Source organism: Gobio gobio (assembly GCF_949357685.1).
Source record: "Gobio gobio genome assembly, chromosome: 19".
Lineage (NCBI taxonomy): Eukaryota > Metazoa > Chordata > Actinopteri > Cypriniformes > Gobionidae > Gobio > Gobio gobio.
In genome coordinates, this window is record NC_137112.1 from 35,279,834 (window position 1) to 35,302,625 (window position 22,792).

Sequence of the window (22,792 nt, forward strand, 5' to 3'; positions counted from 1 at the left end):
CACGGCCACCCAAGGGTTTCATAGTCCGTTCTCTACTCTCCGAGATGGATGCCACTCCCTTGCAGAAAAACACATCATAGGCTGCACATGTTTTGCTTCTGCCCTGGGCTACTCTGAAATCCCATTCATACACTTAATTATCCATCACGCTGGAGATTGAAATGTGCCATTTGCAGCCATACAAGCTGCAGATTACTGAACCTCAACAAACATTGCATGCATGCTACCGCTTGCTACAAAAACACTGTATAATGGTTTCTATGGAATTATTAGACGATTCGTTTAAAGTCCTAAGAAAACAAAGGTGACATGTTAAATTCACTTTTATCTAACAAACTAAAAGAACTAAACTTTTGCAGAGAGGTAAATTTGCATCCAAGGATATGCACCACCTCTGGCAACAGTGCATTGTATGTCTGCCAGCCATTGATTTCGAGTTAGAGATGTTAGTCTACTGCATGGTGAACGGTATGAGATTCTGTGCAGCTCCCTTGAGCTATGTGTCCTCGACTGATATAAACTTGGCAACAGTGATATTTCCCTTTAGGAAAGTACCGTACAAAGAAACTGGCTTGGAAACTAGTATAATTTTTGTACTATCATAAAGGGGACTACAAACAAAATCTAAGCCTTTGTTGAGAGAAGAATGAAAAAATGCCTTAAAGAGACAGTTGACCCAAAAATGAAAAATCTGAGAAAAAAATTCAACCTGTTCATTAAATAAAGTGATTGTGTTTCTTCAGAAGGCATGGATTAAACCACTTGATTATATGGATTACTTATACTACTTTTTGATGCACAATTTTTTTGTTGTTGGATGGACTTGCAATGGATAGTCAGAATATTAAATATGAGAGTTAGTTAGGGCTGTACGATTATTCGAAAAATAACCGAAACCGACATTCAGAACTTCTAACCAACGTATTTTTCCCATGTCGGTTATTTCGGTTTTCACGTGACTCCGCCCCGTCAGTCACATCAAGTGCAGTTTGCAGGCACACAGAGATGCAGGAGCAGTTATCTGTGTTTATAGATGCTCAGATTCACTATCGTAACTGCATGCTTTACACAGTTTATATACAGGTCAGTTAATCGCCTTTCTTATTCACCTTTAATAGTAGAAAAAAAGAGAGCAAAATAATCGTTCATTAATCGTAATCGAGGTAAAATTTTCAATTAATCGAGGTTTTAATTTTTGGTCAAATCGTTACAGCCCTAATGAGAGTACTAAAAATATCCTTATTTGTGTTCCGAATATGATTGGAATTTGGAAGTCTTACACCATGTCGTAACCAGACGTGATGCGATACGATTTCAGCATTTGCCTTTCCCACACCAAATACAACGCGACAACAAGACGCGACAAAATCAATCAAAAATCACAGCCAATTATAAGGGTGTGTGGGCGGAGTCGCTCTGCAAAAACGAAATGGATAAGTACATAATCAAAAAAATACACAAAACAATCATTGTCTCAGAATACACTTGTTCACAGTTGAATGTTCTTGTGTCAGATTTATTTTCAAGATCTGAGGTTAATTACCCATTGCCACTTTTAGTATAGCTATAAAGGTCATGCAAAATGATATTCAAACTCATATTAACATTAAAGGGATAGTTCACCCTGAAATGAAAATAAAGCCATCTTGTACTCATCCTGTTGTTGTTCCATTGCCCTATGTCCTTCTATCTTTTTCGGACCTCAAAAACAGAAATGTAAAAAATGGTCCTGCACGTGCTCCTTCCTATAATGGCAGTGAATAGCAACCAGGCTAAAAAATGTAAAAAAAAAATATATATACAAAAGTATCTCGCAATGATACAGTGAGACGCGCGCCATATATGGAAAGTGTTCAGGAGGCATACTATAAGGTTTTGCGAGAAAGAAACCGTATTATTCAGTCAAAATACTGAGCTCGACCGTTACTCTGTGTGTGTGCGCACTCCGAGCTGTCAGCAGCCTCACGCAATGTTGTCATGACAACCGGTACACAACATTCACTTCAGGAGGTTTTATTATTAGTATTATTTCTTATCATATACCTTATAGAAAAGACGAGAGTCGCGTGTTTCTATTGAGCCTGATTTCTCAAAATGGTGCGCATGTGCTTATCCTGGGTACCATGACAACAGTGCGAGTTATAGTAAGCATGAGCGCCGGCTGACGGCTTGCACGCACTCTCACAGGAGCGCGCACAGAGTAACGGCCGAGCTCAGTATTTTGACTGAATAATACGGTTTCTTTCTAGCAAAAACCTTATAGTATGCCTCCTGAACACTTTCCATATATGGCTCGCGTCTCACTGTATCACTGCGTGATACTTTTGTATAGTTTTTGTAATGTTTTAGCCTGGTCGCTATTCACTGCCATTATAGGAAGGCGCACGTGCAGGATCATTTTTAAAATTTCTGCTTTTGAGGTCAGAAAAAGATAGAAGGACATAGGGCACTGGAACAACCGCAGGGTGAATAAAAGATGGCGTTATTTTCATTTTAGAGTGAACTATCCCTTTAAATAAAGCACATAATCTGTACCTGAGAATAAAATAGAATATAAACTATTTCTAAAACAGAATCCCCTATCGCTCGTTATGTATCGCCGTTAATAGAACACAGTGTTATAGGTTTAGCATGACATGAGGGTACACCCTTTTTTGGGGAAAAATCTCTTTAATATCACATTGTCCCCTTTAACTGCAAAATAATAAATACAAAAATGACGACTGCTTAACTACCAACCAGTGGAAATTGCAAAATTTTGGCTGCTACTTCCTACACAAATAGCCACATAGAAAATTTCAAACAAGCATTGCATCATCTGACATTTGTATACGACAATCACCAAGAGCTTCTTCACTAGCCATTTAGCCTATGCTGCGATTGCCAGTTTGCTTCGGTCAGCACAAAGCCGTGAGCTGACGTGGCAAAGTGCTTCGTGACATGAGGGCCAGCAATCGGCTGCAGCAAAAAACGCCAGTCTTTTAACTCTCCACAGCATGGCGCAGAAACAATGCATACCAAATCCAGTCCCCTTCTAAGGTGAACCGCAACAAACAAATTATTGGCTGAAGTTTCATTGCTTACTACACTTCCATACTCTAAATCACGGTGTGTGCTTGCAAGCAGTCACAAGCGATAATAGCACCAGCCTATGAAAAAAATATGGAACAGCTAGGAAACAGATTGTCAGAGGAGAGCTGCAAGTGTAGAAATGTTCTGTTATGACTTGGCGATCTCCCTGTCAGAGCCACTGACTTGTGCAAGAAAGACCAGCCAAGCTAAACACATGCAGCTTTGAGCTTTGATTTCGCTATTCAAAATTCAGACCTCCTTCAGAAGACGACAAACTCAAGTATGTTTAAAACATAAAGTGCCAACAGAATAAAATAAAAAGACCTGTCTTTTTTGACATGAATAACACAAGAGACTTCGACAGCTATAGTGAAGCAAAATATCAATATCTGCTGCAAGAAAAATCATTCTATTATATGTTTGTTGAAAACTTTTGATAGTGATGCATCGATGTAATAGATTTTGCAACAAAACAAAATTTATCAGTGACTGCTTCACCTTTGTGCAAAAAAATAAAATAAAAACACCCCTCAAGAAAAACGCTTTCCTTCCCTCATTTGTTGCAATGTTTGCATGTTCACGCAGAGCTGGGTTACTCAAAATGATATTTTATTAACAAAGTTTGGGAGGAACATGTTCAAATGATTCATCCAATCAGCATGAGAGAAGGCCTAGATACATGAGTAGCTGACTAAGTTGTGTTCCTCAACAGTTTTTTCTGCATCCCTCCACCACCACGACTCCTCATACTCGCCTGGTTACTATCCTAACCAGAGATACGGGGGAAGTACTCTGGGTTTGGGCCATCATACCGAGCTCGGAGCACTCTCCTCAGACAGCACGCCAAATATGCATACTTCTTTTACTCTCTCTGATTATTTGTAAGTGTGAACTCATGAAAGCATCTTGAGCCAAGTTGATCGTACAGACCATAGGTGCCAATGGTTCCACGGTCTACTTAGGCCCAGGATGCTTTTGAGAAACGCAGCCCAGGCGAATATCTCAAGTTATGCTATTATAACTAGGGATGTGCGAGACTAGCCGACTAGTCGATTAAACGATAGAGCTGCTGCTAGTCGACTTACAAGTTCTTTACACTTTTTTTTATTATTATTATAAAAATGTTTGCTTCATATTTTTACAAAGGCTACATATAAATTACCATCATGTTAATACATCTTGAAATCAATATATTTTTGAAAAGTGTATATCTGCAGCAAAACAAAATCATAATTTTACCTCAGATTTTGCATGGGTTGGTTTTCTCTGGCGCTCGCTGCGGCGCAGAGAAATGTCCACTCGGAAGATGAGCAAGGTGAGGGAGTATTTTGAAAGCTTACACAAAGTTTACACTTGAACAGTTGATATATCAGCATCCTAACGAAAGAAAATACGGTTGAATAATGTATAGCTGTCAGCACACTTCAAGCTTTTTTGCCGATTTTGCCGCCCGTCACGTGCACAGATAGCCTGGATGCCAGCTGAACTTAGCTCCGCCCACAACATTTGAGGTCGGGAAGTTCGGTCTGGACTTGATCTGTTGTGGAGCAACTATGCTCAAACCAAAGCTGTTCGGACCAATTCAATTGTCAGGGCGGGCTTTATACGATGATGGACAGATGACCAACAGTAACGTAATCATCCACGTCACCAAAGAGTGCTTGGGTTGAACTTGTTCGTATGCATTCACCTTTACTATTTCTCTCAAAAATTATGATCGTGTTGGTAAGTACTCCGTGTTTTTTTTTTCAACACCAGCAAAGATCGTTTAAACTCATCTTCTTCTTCTACTTATTCCAGTGTGTGTGTAGTTGAGTTCTGTTGACAACTATGCGTCGCTCAACATACTCTGATTGGTTGTAGGTCTATCCAATTGAGTGCAGAGGCATTTTCGTTCAAAGTCAAACCTGGACTAGCAAGTGGTTGCCATGGTAACGAACAACCTTAACTCTGACTTGTGGACTAACTTTTATTTGAGGAACTCTGTTTATAATAGGCTATTAGGTTTGAACTTATTGGTCCTGCGCTGCCTACTGACACAGTTGATTTGAATAAATATGATGTCTATTATGGCTAACGTTGCTTAAGTTTAATGCAATGATCATAATGCAAGGCAAGCACGTTGCATGTATCCGATCTATTTTTAGCACCATTCAGTATGGGACTTGACTATTCATAGATTAAGTGTTCTTTCAAATGGATCGCATATACGGACTGTCTCCTTAAATTAAATTAGTCGTTGCGCACATCTCTCATAACGTTTCATAACGTTTAAACGGTTATGAAATTAGTCAATGCCCACATCTCTAATTTTAACACAAGATATTCTGCAGGTGTAAGAAGCCGCAGAATAACTAGTGGTCTTTCCTTTAGTGTTAAAGTCTGTCAAGGATGTGAGAAGATTGGAGCAGATGATCTTTTCAAATCCTCATGATTTGAATGACACTGGGTTTAATACCAATGGAGAATGAGGCAAAGACAACTATAGTGACTTCTAGCTACATGACATTTGCATGCTTCATTGTTATTGCCTGTGATATGAAGTCATCTTTTTTCACTGTCCTTTGGTAGTACACCATTCAAATCACAAGGAGGGAATAAGATCGGACGAGGTGATCCTCATAATTTGAAGAATTTGAACACCAAAGAGTGAAAGAAAAAAACATTCCATTTAATCTGCAGGATGAGTGTTAAAATGGCGTAATTTAAAAGGAACGTGTAGTCACAAGTCAAGTTTCATCTGTGATATTCTTAGCATTGTATCTCAAATGCATGCTTTACTTCATTTGTCTGTGACAAAGTCATCTTTTCTCATTCTCCTTTGGCATTAAACCCAGAGTCCTTCAAATCACGAGGATATGAAGAGTTCTCAAATCCTCGTGAATGGAAGGACTCTGTGTTTACTAAAGGAGACTGAGGAAAAATGAAGCATACTTCAAGATGAAGCATGCATTTAAGATACATTGCTATAAATATAATAGATACAGCTTTGTGACTACGCATGTTCCTCTCAGGTTATGCCAGTTCCTCATTCCTTCTGTAGAATAAGCTGTAGAATAAGCTGCAGAATAACTGGAGTGGGTCTTTTTCCTCATTCTCCTCTGGTGTTAAACCCAGAGTCCTTGAAATCATGAGGACGTGAGAAGATCAGAGCAGATGATCTTCTCTAATCCTCATGATTTGAAGGACTCTCAGGTCAATACCAAAGGAGAATGAGAAAAGAAGACGAATTCACATCACACAGGCAATTACAATGATGCATTCATTTAAGATATTGACTACAAATAGCATCAACACTTTTCCACCTTCAGGCCAAAACGGATTCCAGGACGGTGAGGAACAGTTCCAGTTGCGTTTCCGGTTTAGCACAGTACAAACAATTCTTAGCTCAGATTTCTCTAACCAAACTTTGGTGATGTAACAATGTTTGCTAGTATAATACAACATTTTTTATTCAGGTACATTACACCAAGTCATACAAATGTGTGTATATTGTACATAGCTCAAACAAAACAGTGATTGTTCTTGTCAACAAATCTGGGAACCTTTTTGTTTGTTCATCTCCAGTCAAATACATAACCTCTCTGCAAATGAACATTTCATCATCTTTTCTCTGCTTTACAAATGCCACGTCTTTTAGTTAAATTTTTAAAAAAAATTGAATGAAAGAAAAAAATTAAAATCAAGCCTAAAAACTGGAATGTTGCCAACAACACCATGCTTTCTAGAATTCTTGCACCATCGAGGTAACAGCATACAGTATGTATGTTTATATATAGTAATCATGATTACATAGCGCCAAAACACCAACTGTAACCGTGCCAACGAGAGCCTGATGGTGGAAAAGAGACTAAAACAAATATTATGAACAGAATTGTTTTGACATTCAAGCAGGCACAAGATAAGTCAGGCATATGCAAAAAGCAAATAGCAAGTGGGAAATAAAAATGAATGGCTAATGTTAAACCACAGAGCTCAGACATTGTACAGCCACGCAGGAATGAAATATAAATTATATCTTCCCTAATCTCAAGAACTGTATAGAACAAATGCAGTATTTCAATCTCACAGAATCTGCACTGCCTAGAAGAAAGGTGAAGGTGAAAGCCACACTTTCTACCTCTGCAATCTCTCTGCAATGAATTACAACAGAAGCTACTGACAAAATGCACGGTAGGAAATGCAAGGGAACTCGTGAAACATCAACGTGTTCTTTAAAGGAGTAGTTCACTTCAGAAAGAAAATTTCCTGATCATTTACTCACCCCTCGTCATCCCAAGATGATCATGTCTTTCTTTCTTCAGTCGAAAAGAAATGAAGGTTTATGAGGAAAACATTCACAGATTTTTCTACATATAGTGGACTTCAATGGGGTACAACGGTTTGAAGGTCCAAATTGCAGCTTCAATGCAGCTTCAAAGGGCTCTACACGATCCCAGAGATGGAATACGGGTCTTATCTAGCAAAACGATCAGTCATTTTTTTTAATTATATATATATAAATGTATATACTTTTTAACTTCTTGCTCTGACCTGCGATGCGCCATGCATTACGACATCCCATCTCATTTTCTCCTCCAACTTCAAAACTGTCCGACATCATTGCGTTTACCTTTTTTTTTTTTTGTGAAGGGCGTTTGACTTAGTCTTTGCACGTTCTCTTCGTAAACACTTGATAGATACTTTCGTATACATCATGTGTGACCTTTCCAACGTGATGACGTAAAGCATCGCAGATCAGAGCAAGAAGAGCATTTGTGGTTAAAAAGTATACACATTTTGATATTTTTTTAGAAAATACCCGATCGTTTCGCTAGATAAGACCCTTGTCTGATTCCTTGTCTGGGATCGTGTAGAGCCATTTGAAGCTGTATTGAAACTGCAATTTGGACCTTCAAACCGTTGTACCCCATTGAAGTCCACTATATGTAGAAAAATCCTGAAATGTTTTCCCTCCTTTTCGACTGAAGAAAGAAAGACATCTTGAATGACGTGGGGGTGAGTAAATTATCAGGAAATTTTCATTCTGGAGTGAACTACTCTTTTAAGGGTTACCTCTTTGGATGCCATAGCAGAATAGCAAATGATTTCACAATATAAACAATATATAGAGATCATGAGTGATCGGCCAGTGCATTTGCATTGCAGGGGATAATGTGACAACTGCATGTTCACATACAGCTAAATTCCAAATCCAACACTGGCTTAAAAACGGCGCATGTCTTAGGGAGAAATGTTCTGACTCATCCGAATACAAATGTAAATTTCCATAAATATGCCAGATAAACACTTATCTCTTCCAGTGAATCCACTTGGAAATCCTAACACACTGCATCAAGCCGGCAAACCCATCATGTAGGGTGGCACCAGAAGCTGTGTGAGCCCCTGATTGTCAACGTAATCAAATAATAGCAGACTAGAATACTTAGGGCGCTTCCTTCAGACTAACAATCAAAGTTGTTACGCAACAATAGAAAACGAGTTTGGGTAAGAATTCCAAACGGCTCAAACATTCACAAATATATTAATGCAATCCTATTTTAAGGTTATAATACAAAAAAATATTTTAAAAGCTGACAAGAATATAGAGCGAAGCTAGCCGTTTGTCGTTTTAGTCAACATTAGTCTCACAAAGAGACTGAAATCAATTAAAAACCCATCACAGCTGGAAAACAGATGTTTCCGCGAACAATTCCCTTAATTAAATCTGGTATTTTCTTATAAAAATAATGAAAAGTACAGCGTGCTAAGCGGACTTTTTTTGACGTACTAAACCTGCCAGATTTCTTAATGTTGTTTCTTACTGTGGAAATATCATTCAAATACTTGATCCAAGATGCTCTCTTCGGATTACAGATGAGGAAAATTGCTTCATTTAATGTTTTTTTAGCTAGACACTTAGCCCTGGGTTAATGTATTTTAAAACCCGGGTTAGCACTGCTTCACACCGTGGGTTAACCCCTTGTTCTCCAGAGAAGGTTGGCTTAGCGCGTTGTTTAGCAACTGGCAACCCAATCAGAGCTTGCCACATTAAATATTAATGAGCTTTCTACAGTTCTTCAGAACTTTCACGCGCTGTTTAGTCTAGGGAAACGGTTAAACATGTCAAGCTGCGAAGGCAAAGGAGTTAACTGAAATGATGAAGAGACTGCATTTTTGCTGTATGCCAACTGGTGCTGATCTACTAGGCAACATTCCATAGAAATGCAAGAGATCATAAGTGTAACAACGGCAACACGTCGTTATTAAAACAAGATGTGTGCTGTATCTGTCCAATCAACGTTACCTAACCTCATACATATGCAAATAAGAACATTAACCCGCGCTTACGAAGGTAACAGTGTAAAATCTCGAAACCTGTCAACCCAGTATTATTTACTAACCCCTGATAAAGTATGAACATGTTGAAACATGGAACAACGTTTACAGAACGACGCTGTGTGGACAATTTCAAGTGTCAAAAGCCTGTCAAAATTGAACGCCGTCGACATGGGGTGTGTGTCCAAGCAAGCTGCCTACCTAGACAGCATAGTGAGGGAGCGCAAGCGTATTATTCAAAAATAATGAATGTATCTTTTCCAATTGACTGTGAGCTGATGTGCTCCCTGAGAGTATAAATATATTCACTTTAAAATAGACCGGCGTTTTATATAGATAAAACGCCCGGTGACATTTGAGTGTTGGTATTTACTCACACCCAAAGCCGTCCCGTTAAGCGAGTCTGTTGTCGTTGAGACCCACAAATAAACAATTTAAATGAGCAGCATATGCTACAGCTGACAAGCCTGCTTAGATATTCCATTCACAAGTCCAAACGAGACACGAAACCAGCAGTGACAGCTTTGAAAAAGTGAGACTCTTACTTTTCTTGGATCACATTCTCCTTTATGGCACCCAGCGTGGGGTGACTGTTGCCCTGTTGTAGCAGTCTGCAGGTGGCCAGGTGCCTCTGGTGCTGATCCTTCAAGCACGCGTTCTCTTGACAAAGATCACACACTTGCTGTTCGAGCTCTTCAATCCGATTCTTCTGCTTCTCCAACAACTCCTGTTGGGTTTCGATGATTTTATTGAGCTCTTTCAGGTACTCCGCCGCCTTGCTGGGGTTTTCGGTCGGGTTTTCCATGTCGATGTATGCGAAATGCCCGTCCATGGGGCAAATTCGATCCGCTGAGCTGGGTTTACAGCCGCTCCGCCATTGTTTATGTTTGCTGGCACTGCTGACTGCTGTCGGCGCTCAGTACTGAGTACTGAAGTTGCGCTCGAGCGCTCGTCCGCTGCAGCGCGCCGTCCAGAGGCTCTGCGCTGCGCCACAATAACTAACCCGCTCCGTGGATGGTAAATCCGTTTAACCCTTCAATGGGAGGACTGTTAAGGTAAGCAGTGTTTACTGCGCTGATAGTATCATGGTGCATTTATGCACGCAAAAACAGTTGCAACCTGCTGAACATTACATTCGCTAGCTGGTTTAAGGTTGGTGTTCTGCTGGTTGAAGTGGTCAAGTTGGGTCTCCCAGTCTAACCAGCTAAAACCCTGCTGAAAAATAATAACAACCTACGGTGGTTTGTTAGTCAAACTGGTGTTGAGCAAGATTGGGTCTCCCAGCCTAACCAGCTGACAAAATATCTTAAACCAGGCTAAGGTGCTTGATATGTTGGCGGGTTTTAAAGAGGACTGGGGACTTTTTTTTAAAAAGTTGGTCAGACCAACTGGACCAGTTTGGCCAGGCTTAGACCAAATTAAATCAAGACCAGCAAACAACAATAGACAAAGTTTCATCTCAGCCCTTTCAACAGGTGCAGGTGCAATCCCATCCAAACCTAACCCTAACTCCTACAACAGGATAGAGAAGCCAAAAAGGAGTTACATTTTCATGCAACATTTAATGTTCACTGGCACACTGACAGTTAAATCATGTTCTGTGTTTTCTACCAGTTGTAGCTCATTACATCATAATATGCTTACAACTCTTGCTATTTTCTCTTTTTGATGGTGATCTTTAGATTATATGACATTTATGATTTATATATTAATGTATTTAACATTTTGTGAAATATTTATTTTGATTAATCTTTAAGTACATTTATTTTTAGCAAAAAAAAAAAAAAAAAACATAAAAATGGATATCAATATCTTCGGATCATCCTATACATGCAAAAAAAGGGGGTTCAATATAATTGCACACTTTATGTCAGTAGCCCCACTGTGTCCAGTGCCCTCTGGTGGTTGTCTTTGGCAATAACAGAATGGGTTTGCCAATTTAAGTTTGATCTTTATGCCAGTTGGTGCAAACCAAAACTTGATTCACTTTTCAATTTGTGTTGTATAATTCACAACAGATACAGTTATAGTTGAGAATTGCTTGGTTAAGATCAATAAATAGTTACATGCCGCCATCTGAGTGTTTCAAATGGCAATGAAAAACAGCATTTGGCACATAAAAGAGAGAAATGACTGGGGATCTAATTATAGCATATGTCCAGTAGAATGCATAGCATATGCAAGCTGCCCAAAAAAAACGAACTGATTAGGGGAACTGTTTATCTTCCCAATTGTCATGACAGTCAGTGTTCTGAGGCATATGCTGTTTGGTGCTCCGGTACCTGTGTGTTGTGCTGCTAATGAGGGAGAGATACCAGATAATGTGCATAATTCACACTTTATCCTCTGTGATCACAAAGACGCTGTCTCCATCAAAGCCTCTGCAATGATGACAAGGATGGGCTGAGTTTTACTGTAAAACAGTCTGCCTTCCTCAAAAATGAAAGTATTTTTAGAAGCCTTTGTCTTCTCTTGATTAATTTTTCAAACTAACTTTTAGCTCTTATTTTAAAACCAAGATTGATTCTCGTCTTTTCTAACAGATTACTTTGTGGTTTGGAAAATTAGAACTATGGGACAGGAAAGGTCATATGTTGTGAACACAAAATAAATTTCTTCTTCTTCCTCATTATGACCAGTCACCTATGAGAAAGGTACCTTTTCCAGTAATTGAATTATTAATATATAAAAACTGTCAAGTCTGAATCCCTTTGCATCCAATAATAACTTCATAAAGTCACAAAGTGCCACCAGCCATAACAATGAGAAGAAAGAACTTAAGAAAAAAACTATGTGGACTTAAAACTGTGGAAGTTATAACCAATGAAAAAAAAAAATACATTCAGTTTTCAAACTGTGAAAATATTGTAAGCAAAGTGTGATATTGCACTACTCTGAGTATAAACGAGCCTCTTTGCATTCAAGTTTTAGAAGATTTTCAATTAGAAAATTAAAACATGCCTCTGAGAGTTTTTTCTTTCTCTATTTTTCATGTTTTGCAAGTGCAAAGAGAAAGGAAATAATTTATATCCACATATATTGGAATGGGCCATTTTAAAATGATAAATCGTGACCAGCTCAGTTTTAATAAAAATGGTTCTAAACGGTACCAAATTGGGTTTTTTCTGGCTTTTAACATGTACGCAAACGGCTTGCAGAATCTGTGAAAATGTGAATAATACAAATACAAATTGCATGTTACATTTTATTTAGTGCTGTCCTGAATACAATATTTTACAGAACATGTTTTAGAGTCCACAAGACAAAAAAAAATAGCTGAATTTATTAAATTGATCTGTTCACAAGTTTATGTACCCTTGATTCTTAAAACTGTGGGGGGTTTTTTTTTGGGGGGGGGGGGGGGGGGGGTGTTCATGAGTCTCTTGTTTGTCCTGAGTAGTTAAACTGCCCAATGTTCTTCAGAAAAGTCTTTCAGGTCCCGAAATTTCTTCAGTTTTCCAGCATCTTTTGCATATTTGAAGCCTCTTCAGCAGTGACTGTGTGATTTTGAGAGCCATCTTTTCACACTGAGGACAAATGAGGGACTCAAACACAACTATTAAAAAAGGTTCAAACATTCACTGATGCTCCAGAAGGAAACACGATGCATCAAGAGCCGGAGGGTGAAAACCTATTGAATTTGAAGATCAACGTAAATTGTTCTTAATTTGTCTTCCGGGAAACATGTAAGTATCTTCTGTTGCTTTCGAAGGGCAGTACTAAATGATTTTTTTTTAAATATTTAAACAAAACAAGAAACATTTCAACAAAGTTGTCACCCCCCACTCTTAATGCATCAGTGAATGTTTGAACCTTTTTTTTTTTAATGGTTGTGTTTGAGTCCCTCAATTGTCAATATTGTCAAATATGCAAAAGATGCTGGAAAACGGAAAAATTTGCAGGACCTGGGGGATTTTTCTGAAGAACATTGGGCAGTTTAACTGCTCAAGACAAACAAGGGACTCATGAACAACCATCACAAAACCAAAAAAACAGCCGTAGACGACACACAATATTGAGAATCAATGGTTCATAAACTTTTGAATGGGTCATATATACAAACCCGATTCCAAAAAAGTTGGGACACTGTACAAATTGTGAATAAAAAAGGAATGTAATAATTTACAAATCTCATAAACTTATATTTTATTCACAATAGAATATAGATAACATATCAAATGTTGAAAGTGAGACATTTTGTAAATGTCATACCAAATATTGGCTCATTTTGGATTTCATGAGAGCTACACATTCCAAAAAAGTTGGGACAGGTAGCAATAAGAGGCCGGAAAAGTTAAATGTACATATAAGGAACAGCTGGAGGACCAATTTGCAACTTATTAGGTCAATTGGCAACATGATTGGGTATAAAAAGAGCCTCTCAGAGTGACAGTGTCTCTCAGAAGTCAAGATGGGTAGAGGATCCCCCAATGCTGAAGTGAAAAATAGTGGAGCAATATCAGAAAGGAGTTTCTCAGAGAAAAATTGCAAAGAGTTTGAAGTTATCTTCATCTACAGTGCATAATATCATCCAAAGATACAGGGAATCTGGAACAATCTCTGTGCGTAAGGGTCTAGGCCGGAAAACCATACTGGATGCCCGTGATCTTCGGGCCTTTAGACTGCACTGCATCACATACAGGAATGCTACTGTAATGGAAATCCCTAGCCTGGCGTGGCCATACTCAATTCTAGTCAGAATTTGAGTCTGGTACCGCTCCATTGAGCTTTGATTATGGGGCGTGTTTCAACCGAGCCAGGAAAGACCTCAATTGGATAGACCCACAACCAATCAGAGCAACGGAGCGACGCGTAACGTTAGTTGTCAAATGTCAACAGAACTCAACTGCACTGTGTTGCCAAGTCCGTGTTTTTCTCCATGTCCGCGGGTTGAAGCGACCCCAATTATGTGATTATATAAACCCAGGAATGCGAATTTTAGCAGGCAACCTTGCCAAAATAACATATTTTGCCAACCAAACGCCATTTTTTTTCCGGAGAACACCACGGAAAGTTATTGTTTTGGGCTATAGTTTTGAGTAGCAATTGTGCACGACATTGCAAAAACACTTGGAAACCCTGTCTTTACGCACGCTGGATTAAGTAACGTTACAAGAAAAAGATGAATGTAAACGATCTTTGCCAGTAATAAAATTATTTAAGGATACACAGAGTACTTACCAACACGATCATCGTTTCTGAGAGAAATAGTGAAGGTGAATGCATATACGAACAAGTTCTCCGTTTAGGATAAGAGCAAATTCAACCCAAGAGCCTTCGATGACGTGGATGATTACGTTACTGTTGATCATCTGTCCATCATCGTCTAAAGCCCGCCCTGACAATTTCATTGGTCCGAACAGTTTCTGTTCGGGCATAATTACTCCTCTATGGAGAGAGTCCAGACCGAATTGCCCGAGCAAAAAAAATTGTGGGCGGGGCTAAATTCGGCTGGCATCCAGGCTAGGAAATCCCAACATTGGCTCAGGAATACTTCCAGAAAACATTGTCGGTGAACACAATCCACCGTGCCATTCGCCGTTGCCGGCTAAAACTCTATAGGTCAAAAAAGAAGCCATATCTAAACATGATCCAGAAGCGCAGGCATTTTCTCTGGGCCAAGGCTCATTTAAAATGGACTGTGGCAAAGTGGAAAACTGTTCTGTGGTCAGACAAATCAAAATTTGAAGTTCTTTTCGGAAAGCTGGGACGCCATGTCATACGGACTAAAGAGGACAAGAACAACCCAAGTTGTTATCAGCGCTCCGTTCAGAAGCCTGCATCTCTGATGGAATGGGGTTGCATGAGTGCGTGTGGCATGGGCAGCTTGCACATCTGGAAAGGCACCATCAATGCTGAAAGGTATATCCAAGTTCTAGAACAACATATGCTCCCATCCAAACGTCGTCTCTTTCAGGGAAGACCTTGCATTTTCCAACATGACAATGCCAGACCACATACTGCATCAATTACAACATCATGGCTGCGTAGAAGAAGGATCCGCATACTGAAATGGCCAGCCTACAGTCCAGATCTTTCACCCATAGAAAACATTTGGCGCATCATAAAGAGGAAGCTGCGACAAAGAAGACCTAAGACAGTTGAGCAATTATAAGCCTGTATTAGACAAGAATGGGACCACATTCCTATTCCTAAACTTGAGCAACTTGTCTCCTCAGTCCCCAGACGTTTGCAGAGTGTTATAAAAAGAAGAGGGGATGCCACACAGTGGTAAACATGACCTTGTCCCAACTTTTTTGAGATGTGTTGATGCCATGAAATTTAAAATCAACTTATTTTTCCCTTAAAATGATACATTTCTCAGTTTAAACATTTGATATGTCATCTATGTTGTATTCTGAATAAAATATTGAAATTTGACCTTTTTTATTCACAATTTGTACAGTGTCCCAACTTTTTTGGAATCGGGTTTGTGTGCATATGTATGCGTTTTATACTCTATCCGTCTTGTGTCAATTATGTACTTTTATTCTTTATTGACATGGCAAATTGTAGCAAAAATGACAGTCTAACAACAGTTGTTAGCTGATCACATTAATAAATAACAATTGATAATTGAACATGATATAGATGTAATGAAGACCAAGTTCCAGTGAAATATCTTCACAATACATGTCTTTTTGTCCTTCATAATGTGTGTATTCTGAGTGCCAGTTTCTCTCTGCAGATGATGTTACATGGCAGCATCTGAAATACACAACTGAGTTTAGAGTTACAGTTTGTCTCTTCCGGTTTACCATAGTAAAAGGAAAAAGTGATATAAAGTCATGGTATAGCTTTAATGTTTTTCGTGACTGGGTTATAGGCATAAAGTAATAATAATAAACAAATCTTGCATATGGATCATAAATTCAATATCTTTGTCACTTACTTTGTGAGTATCCTTAGCTGAACAGATTTGCTCACACTCACATGTTCCGTTAAACTGAAAAGAGAAAAAGACATGATTGATAGGAAACCAGTTCCAATATTTCAAGTTCAAATGTATAGATATTTTAAGAAAGAAATCATTTCCCTGTCGAGAGTGTGTTGACAGTCTGTATTCTTAGATTTCGTGTGAGGTCACACTGTGGCGCGGGCGCCATTTGTAGGACTGAATTGCAACATGCTGTCTATCGGCTGTGCTGTGGGCTGTGATAACAGCAAATCACAAAGAAACGGATTAACGTTTTACAATATCCCCAAAGACCCTGAGCGTCGTCAAATATGGATTGCTGCTATCAAGATCACTGGACTCCTACTGAACACTCCAGACTGTGCAGTGAGCACTTTATTTCGGGTAAGTAACGCATCGCTAAATTAAGCGTTAGCTGGTGTACGTTAGCTGTTAACATTAGCACAAGTTCCTTACCAATCAGCGTTTGCAGACAAATTCAATTATTTAAGGTGTCGCTGGCTAAAGTTTCCAGACAAAATATGTAATCTATGTATCCCAGTGACTAATTCCGAGTAAGTAATTTGCGTCTCATCTTAACATTGCAGGCAACAAAAGTGATAATCCTCTGAACCTCGATTATGTGCCAAGTCTGTTTGCCTAACTGTCACCTGAACCACGGCAAAGAAAAATCAACTGCTACAAGAAATTTGAGCAAACACAAGCTGTCAAAAGGAAGAGATGCTGTACCCGTGATGTGTTACCAGTGTAACATAAGTTCATATTGTTTGTTTTTATAGTATGTTGTCTGTATAGTTTTTTTTTTTAGAAATGTAAATGTGTACCTTGAATGTAATGTAAGTCTCTATGGATAAAAGAAGGTCCTAAAGATGGCAGCCGCGACAAAAAAGTCACGTGACTGAAACCCATGAATAGTTGTATAGCTGAGCTCCAGAAAATCCGTAATGAGGTGGCTTTGACAGTAACAGATTTGAAAAACAAAAAGGCGGGAATAAAGAACCCTAAACTCTAACACAAAGAACCATTTCAGCATACAAAGGGTTTTTCAGGACGATACAGTTCTAAATAGAACATCTACTCTGTGTAAAGAACCTTTAAAGAAGCATCTTTATTTTAGAGTGTGTTAGGAAAAGCAAATCATATCTTCCATAGCCTCTTAAAATATGCTTATATGTAATTGTGTCTCCGTTTCTTGCAAGGCTTTTTTTGTTGTTGTTATTTTCAGCATATAGTGAATGTAAGCAATGGCTATAATGGCTTGCAATTCAATTTCAAAACAGCAATTATTCTTCTATCTGACTTCTATCTGTGCTGTCTCAATCATTGAGAGGCAACACTGTTGACTGCATCTCAATGTTTGATGTTTTGAGAGAATTTCCTCCTTCTGGTTCCAAACAGACTGTAGCCAGAAGGGAAGCTGTTTTCTAACCCCCTTCCATCTCTCTCTCTCTCTCTCTCTCTCTCTCTCTCTCTCTCTCTCTCTCTCTCTCTCTCTCTCTCTCTCTCTGTCTCTCTCTGTCTCTCTCTCTGTCTTTACCCTCATCTTCTCAGCCTCTGCTGTCTTCTTCAGCTCTTTGAGTAATTTAAACTCAGCTAGAGTTCACATTGTTAAACATTTCATTAGCCTGGCATTCAGATGGATGAGCGTTTGCAATAGCAACATGTCATGCACTTTTGTGTACAAAAAACTTAATTCCATTTGATAATAAAAGTGAAAGACTAGATCAGCTATATTTTCAACAGTGTTATTCTTATATCATTATAGGCGATCATATTCAGAAAGCTTTTACGGACATGTCACTTATCAAAGCTGTATTTGCCATCACAATTTCGTTTTTAAATTAACAAAATTGCAAACATTTTCTCTTGAGTTATGTGATTAGGAGGACAGAAATAATCACCTTAATGGTACACTGTTACCATGCCTCTTTCTGAAACAGCATTGATTTTCCAAGTAATGGTGTGCATTTTTACATACACAATGCCATTTCCAAAGTGCAGTGTCTATAGGGCATAATGATATGGGACAACTGAAAGGCAATGCAGTCGGTGCTCCTTTGTGAGACTGACAAAGCACTTCAGAATATCCTTATGACATTGCCAGGGAAGACTGCTTGTCTGTCAGTTATGTTTAACTCTTTTTGCACCACATATTTAAATATTTACTGACATTCATTGTCTGCAGAGTAAAAAAGGAACGCGTTTTAACAATCATTTTCTTCTCATAAGACAGTGGTGTCTAGCAGATGGGCCTGCAATGAAAGCAGGCCAACAACATTAATCTCACAATCCCTGAACTATTCATAAGTCTTTTAATTAGGAACTGACACTAAATGCAGAAACTCTGTCTACATAGTTCTAATTTGCGATGTGTTCTTATTAAAAATGTTTTCTTTGTTTAAAAAAATTCAGGTTCAAACGTTTGTATTTTTAGGTTGTAGTTTATATATTAGGTAGTTTTCCTTTCCTTCACCAATCCCTTTTATTTTTTAATTTCTCCCCTACAACCCCATATCACCCCTTATGAAAATTAACCAAGGTTTTATTGTAGTAAAAGTAGTAGCCATGTTTTTTTTCCATATTGATTACCATTTAACCACATTTTTTACAACAAACACCATGGTCGAACTATGGTTACTATAGTAAAACGTGGTTAATTTTCGTAAGAAATATAGCAACCGACCTGTCCGTTTCGGCCCAGATGGTAACATATATACCATTATCTGAACTACTTTTTCCATTGACGGACATTAAAAAATAGCTGTTCAATCAATTATATATATATTTTTTGTTAGACATAACTAACATCTGTTCACACACCAACCCAGAGAATAATTTCCACAACATCCAACAATGCTTAGGTAGGTGGTACGTGTCAAAGTAACATCCACATGGATGGCAGGACCCAAGGTTTCCCAGCAGAACATTGCCCAAAGCTTCACACTGCCTCAGCCGGCTTGCCTTCTTCCCATGCATCCTGGTTCCATGTGTTCCCCAACAAAGCGATGCACACGCACCGAGCCATCTACGTGATGTAAAAGAAAACATGATTCATCAGACCAGACTACCTTCTTCCATTGCTCTGTCGTCCAGATCTGATGCTCACATGCCCACTGTTGGCGCTTTCAGCGGTGGACAAGGGGTCAGCATGGGCACCCTGACTGGTCTGCGGCTCTGCAGTCCCATACACAACAAACTGCGATACACTGTTTATTCTGACACCTTTCTATCAGAACCAGCATTAACGTCTTGAGCAATTTGAGCTACAGTTGCTCGTCTGTTTGATCGGACCACACGGGCCATTAATGAGCCTTGGCCACCCATGACCCTGTGGCCTTTTCACCACTGTTCCTTCCTTGGACCACTTTTGATAGATACTGACCACTGCAGACCTGGAACACCCCACAAGAGCTGCAGAGATGCTCTGACCCAGTCGTCTATAGCCATCACAATTTGCCCATGTCAAACTCCCTCAAATCCTTACACTTGCCCATTTTTCCTGCTTCTAACACATCAACTTTGAGGACAAAATGTTCACTTGCTGCCTAATATATCCCACCCACTAACAGGTGCCGTGATGAAGAGATAATCAGTGTTATTCACTTCACCTGTCATAATGTGATGTCTGATAGGTGTACACAAATATAAGAAATAATGAAAATAAAAAATAAAATAGGAGAATTAAAAAATGTCGATCTTTTTTATTCAAAGTATTATCAGTGTCTCTTCTTCAAGAATTTTTCCAACATAAACGGTTGTGTCCTGCATATTCCAAAATCTAACAGAAAGCATTTTACATGGCAGATTCAAGAATTCGGAATATCATTCACCATCACCCATTAGTAATATTTGAGATCAAACAATACAGGACGTAATAATATGCTGTATCTGAGGGAAGGTGAAAAAAAGAGTCAATTAAATATATAATATTATATTATTGTTGTTTCACCAGTGATCTTTTTCTTTATCCAGATACATGTTTTCCTGTACTAAAAAACTACCATAGAGATGAAGTGGCCTCCTTGCACTGGTCCATTCCGGTAACACCCCTTTTCACGGTCTACATCTTTTTCCTGTTTCACTTAGAAACACATCAAATAACAGAAGTAAAATGGGATGTGAATGCGTCATGTTGACTCTAAGTTTCCCTGTGTTGTTTGTGGCCTAACTGATTCCTCACCAGACTATTACTCTATGCAACCTGCCTAAACAGCTGTCAGACTCACAAAACAGACTTGCATCAATCCTGTTGGCACATTAGCATGTTACTGCAGTCTCAGCCTTTTTATGTGCATTGAATTCTTTAGCAGCATCTCAGTGGAAGGCTCATTTGATGTGGAATCTAGAGAATTATTCAAAGATACTGATGAGATTTGCCTCATTTTGGGGAACTAAAAATCATTTCAAAACATTTAGAGTGATTATATTGCTTCTCTTATTTATCTATCCACATTTTTATGTTGCTGAAAACATAAAAATGTTTTCACCATTCTATGCAACACACATCTGCATTGCTAACAGAATAGGGCTGTGCAAGACATATTCTCCCCCTGACCACACCAGACATTGGCGATCCTTCTTAATCGAATGCAATGCAACCAGTTCTGCACTGCCCATCTGCTGTTGTGCTCAAACACTGATCAATTACGGCTGAGGACCTGTAGGCATATAGAAAATGAGAAAATGAAAAATGAGGTACAGTGTACTCGACATTTTATTAACAATCACTAAGAGGAACTATATGGTCCCAATTCCATGGAAACCAGCTATATGCACCCACCGTGAGGCCCTTTGTGCCTCTGTGGCCCTACCGACCTCTATAGTGAACAAGAAGAAGAGAGATCCTGGTTAGATATCCATGTTTATTCATGTCTTTCCCCCTGCCTAGGTCTCATACATTTCTCTAAACTTTGCTTTCTGGATGTTGCAGAGACAGGAGACATTCAAGCCTTGGGATTGAACAGTGACATTACAGTAGCACAGGGTGGTCATACTGTATATACAGTCAAACCAAAATGTATTCAGACTATAGTTTAGAAAATGGTGATAAAATATGAGACTCCGAGTTAAACTGTGTCAGAACAAATTCATCTTGATAATGTCAGATAACTTTGATGGATTGCAATCAACCAATCAGCTGTTAAATTTAAGTACACAATTAGATAATACCAATTTAGGTCAACCAATTACCAAGAAATGCTTAATTTTGTTCAGTCTGTGGTGTAAAAGGTCGCATTAGCAATTAAAGAAAAAACACTTAAGCAAAACATGGTCAGGTCAAAGTGTCTGAAGAATTTTGGTCCCAAATTGGTATCAATTTTACTGGTAGTCCACTGTATGAAGACTTTTTGGGTATAATATGTCACAGTTTACTTTATTTAGCTATCCTCACTAACATAAATGAACTATGTCCTGCACCCACTAGTAAAAAATGATATCTGGTGTCTGAACAATTTTTGGTTTGACTGTAGATGGTCAGATCAAAGACACTTTCTAGATGAAATACCTTCAAGTAGTGTTAACTTTACACCTTTTAGCCCTACTCTGCACTACAATATAAACTTGAGAAAACAACATGTATTTTGAGAGATAATAACACCTTTAGATATTAGACACAGCTGGTTTATATATCTGTAGCAGAGATCCAAAGAAATGTCATATTAGTTTATCAAACGGCCACCAGACTCTGACCGGGAACTGAAATGCTGTGAGAGTGAGAGCCGAGTCATTGCGACCTGTGACATTTTGTCCTTTCCTGTGAAGGGAAACCTGGACAAGCTTCACTTCTCAGCTTCCACTCAGCAAAGGCAAAGCAAATTTCTTATCTGTAAAAGGTCAGAGATGCTCAACTCTTGCACCCTGTAAAACACACTTTAAGGGTGTTGAAGGATGTGGGGACACTTTTGGGGGCATTAAAAGGAAATTTGGTAGAAATCTAGTCAGTTCACTTCCTTGTAATGAAAACTGAACGCAACAGAGACAAGTGTTTCCAAAGGATACACACTAAAGAGATGGCGGATTATTCAACCGTGGCTCGACTTGTCGAGACTGTTTTCCAAGATGGCTCCTGTCTGTATACACGTAATGTACTGTCTTTATGAAGTATCTTCTTATTAAACTGTTTGTACATTTACAAAGTTCTCAATGCTTCGGTTTTGCATGTAGGGACCCTCATTATGCTACCGTGTTAGTGTGAGGCTATTTTGAGTTTTGTTAGTGGTATTAACTAGCGATTTAATTTTACTTATTCTATGCCCCATAGACTAGCGTTATAAGCTAATCTGTTTTTCGAGATAAAACTCGTTACATTCGATTTTCATGAAAACGCATCCCAGAGAACGATCTACTCGGTAACCATGCGTTAATTACCCCTAGGTTCATTTTTCACCGGAGTTGTCCTTTAACAATTTCACATTTAATTCAAAGTGTAACTTGTAATTTGACTTGAAATGTAGCAATTTCTGAGTGAACGTTATTTCAAAGTAA

At 38.7% G+C, this 22,792-nt stretch overlaps 1 protein-coding gene across 4 annotated transcripts in view; it reads right to left on the minus strand.

Moving 5' to 3' along the window:
- iqsec1b (IQ motif and Sec7 domain ArfGEF 1b) overlaps positions 1 to 10,386 on the minus strand; it is a 258,865-nt gene extending 248,479 nt beyond the window's left edge. For 2 of the 4 annotated variants that reach the window (XM_079844835.1, XM_079844824.1), the window contains exon 1: positions 9,936 to 10,386. In XM_079844835.1, the coding sequence (XP_079700961.1) occupies positions 9,936 to 10,222 (287 nt within the window). In that variant the 5' untranslated portion in view covers positions 10,223 to 10,386. The remainder of the gene's footprint in view (positions 1 to 9,935) is intronic. The other 2 variants (XM_079844836.1, XM_079844831.1) reach the window with 2 other exon arrangements.
- Positions 10,387 to 22,792: the final 12,406 nt, after the last annotated feature.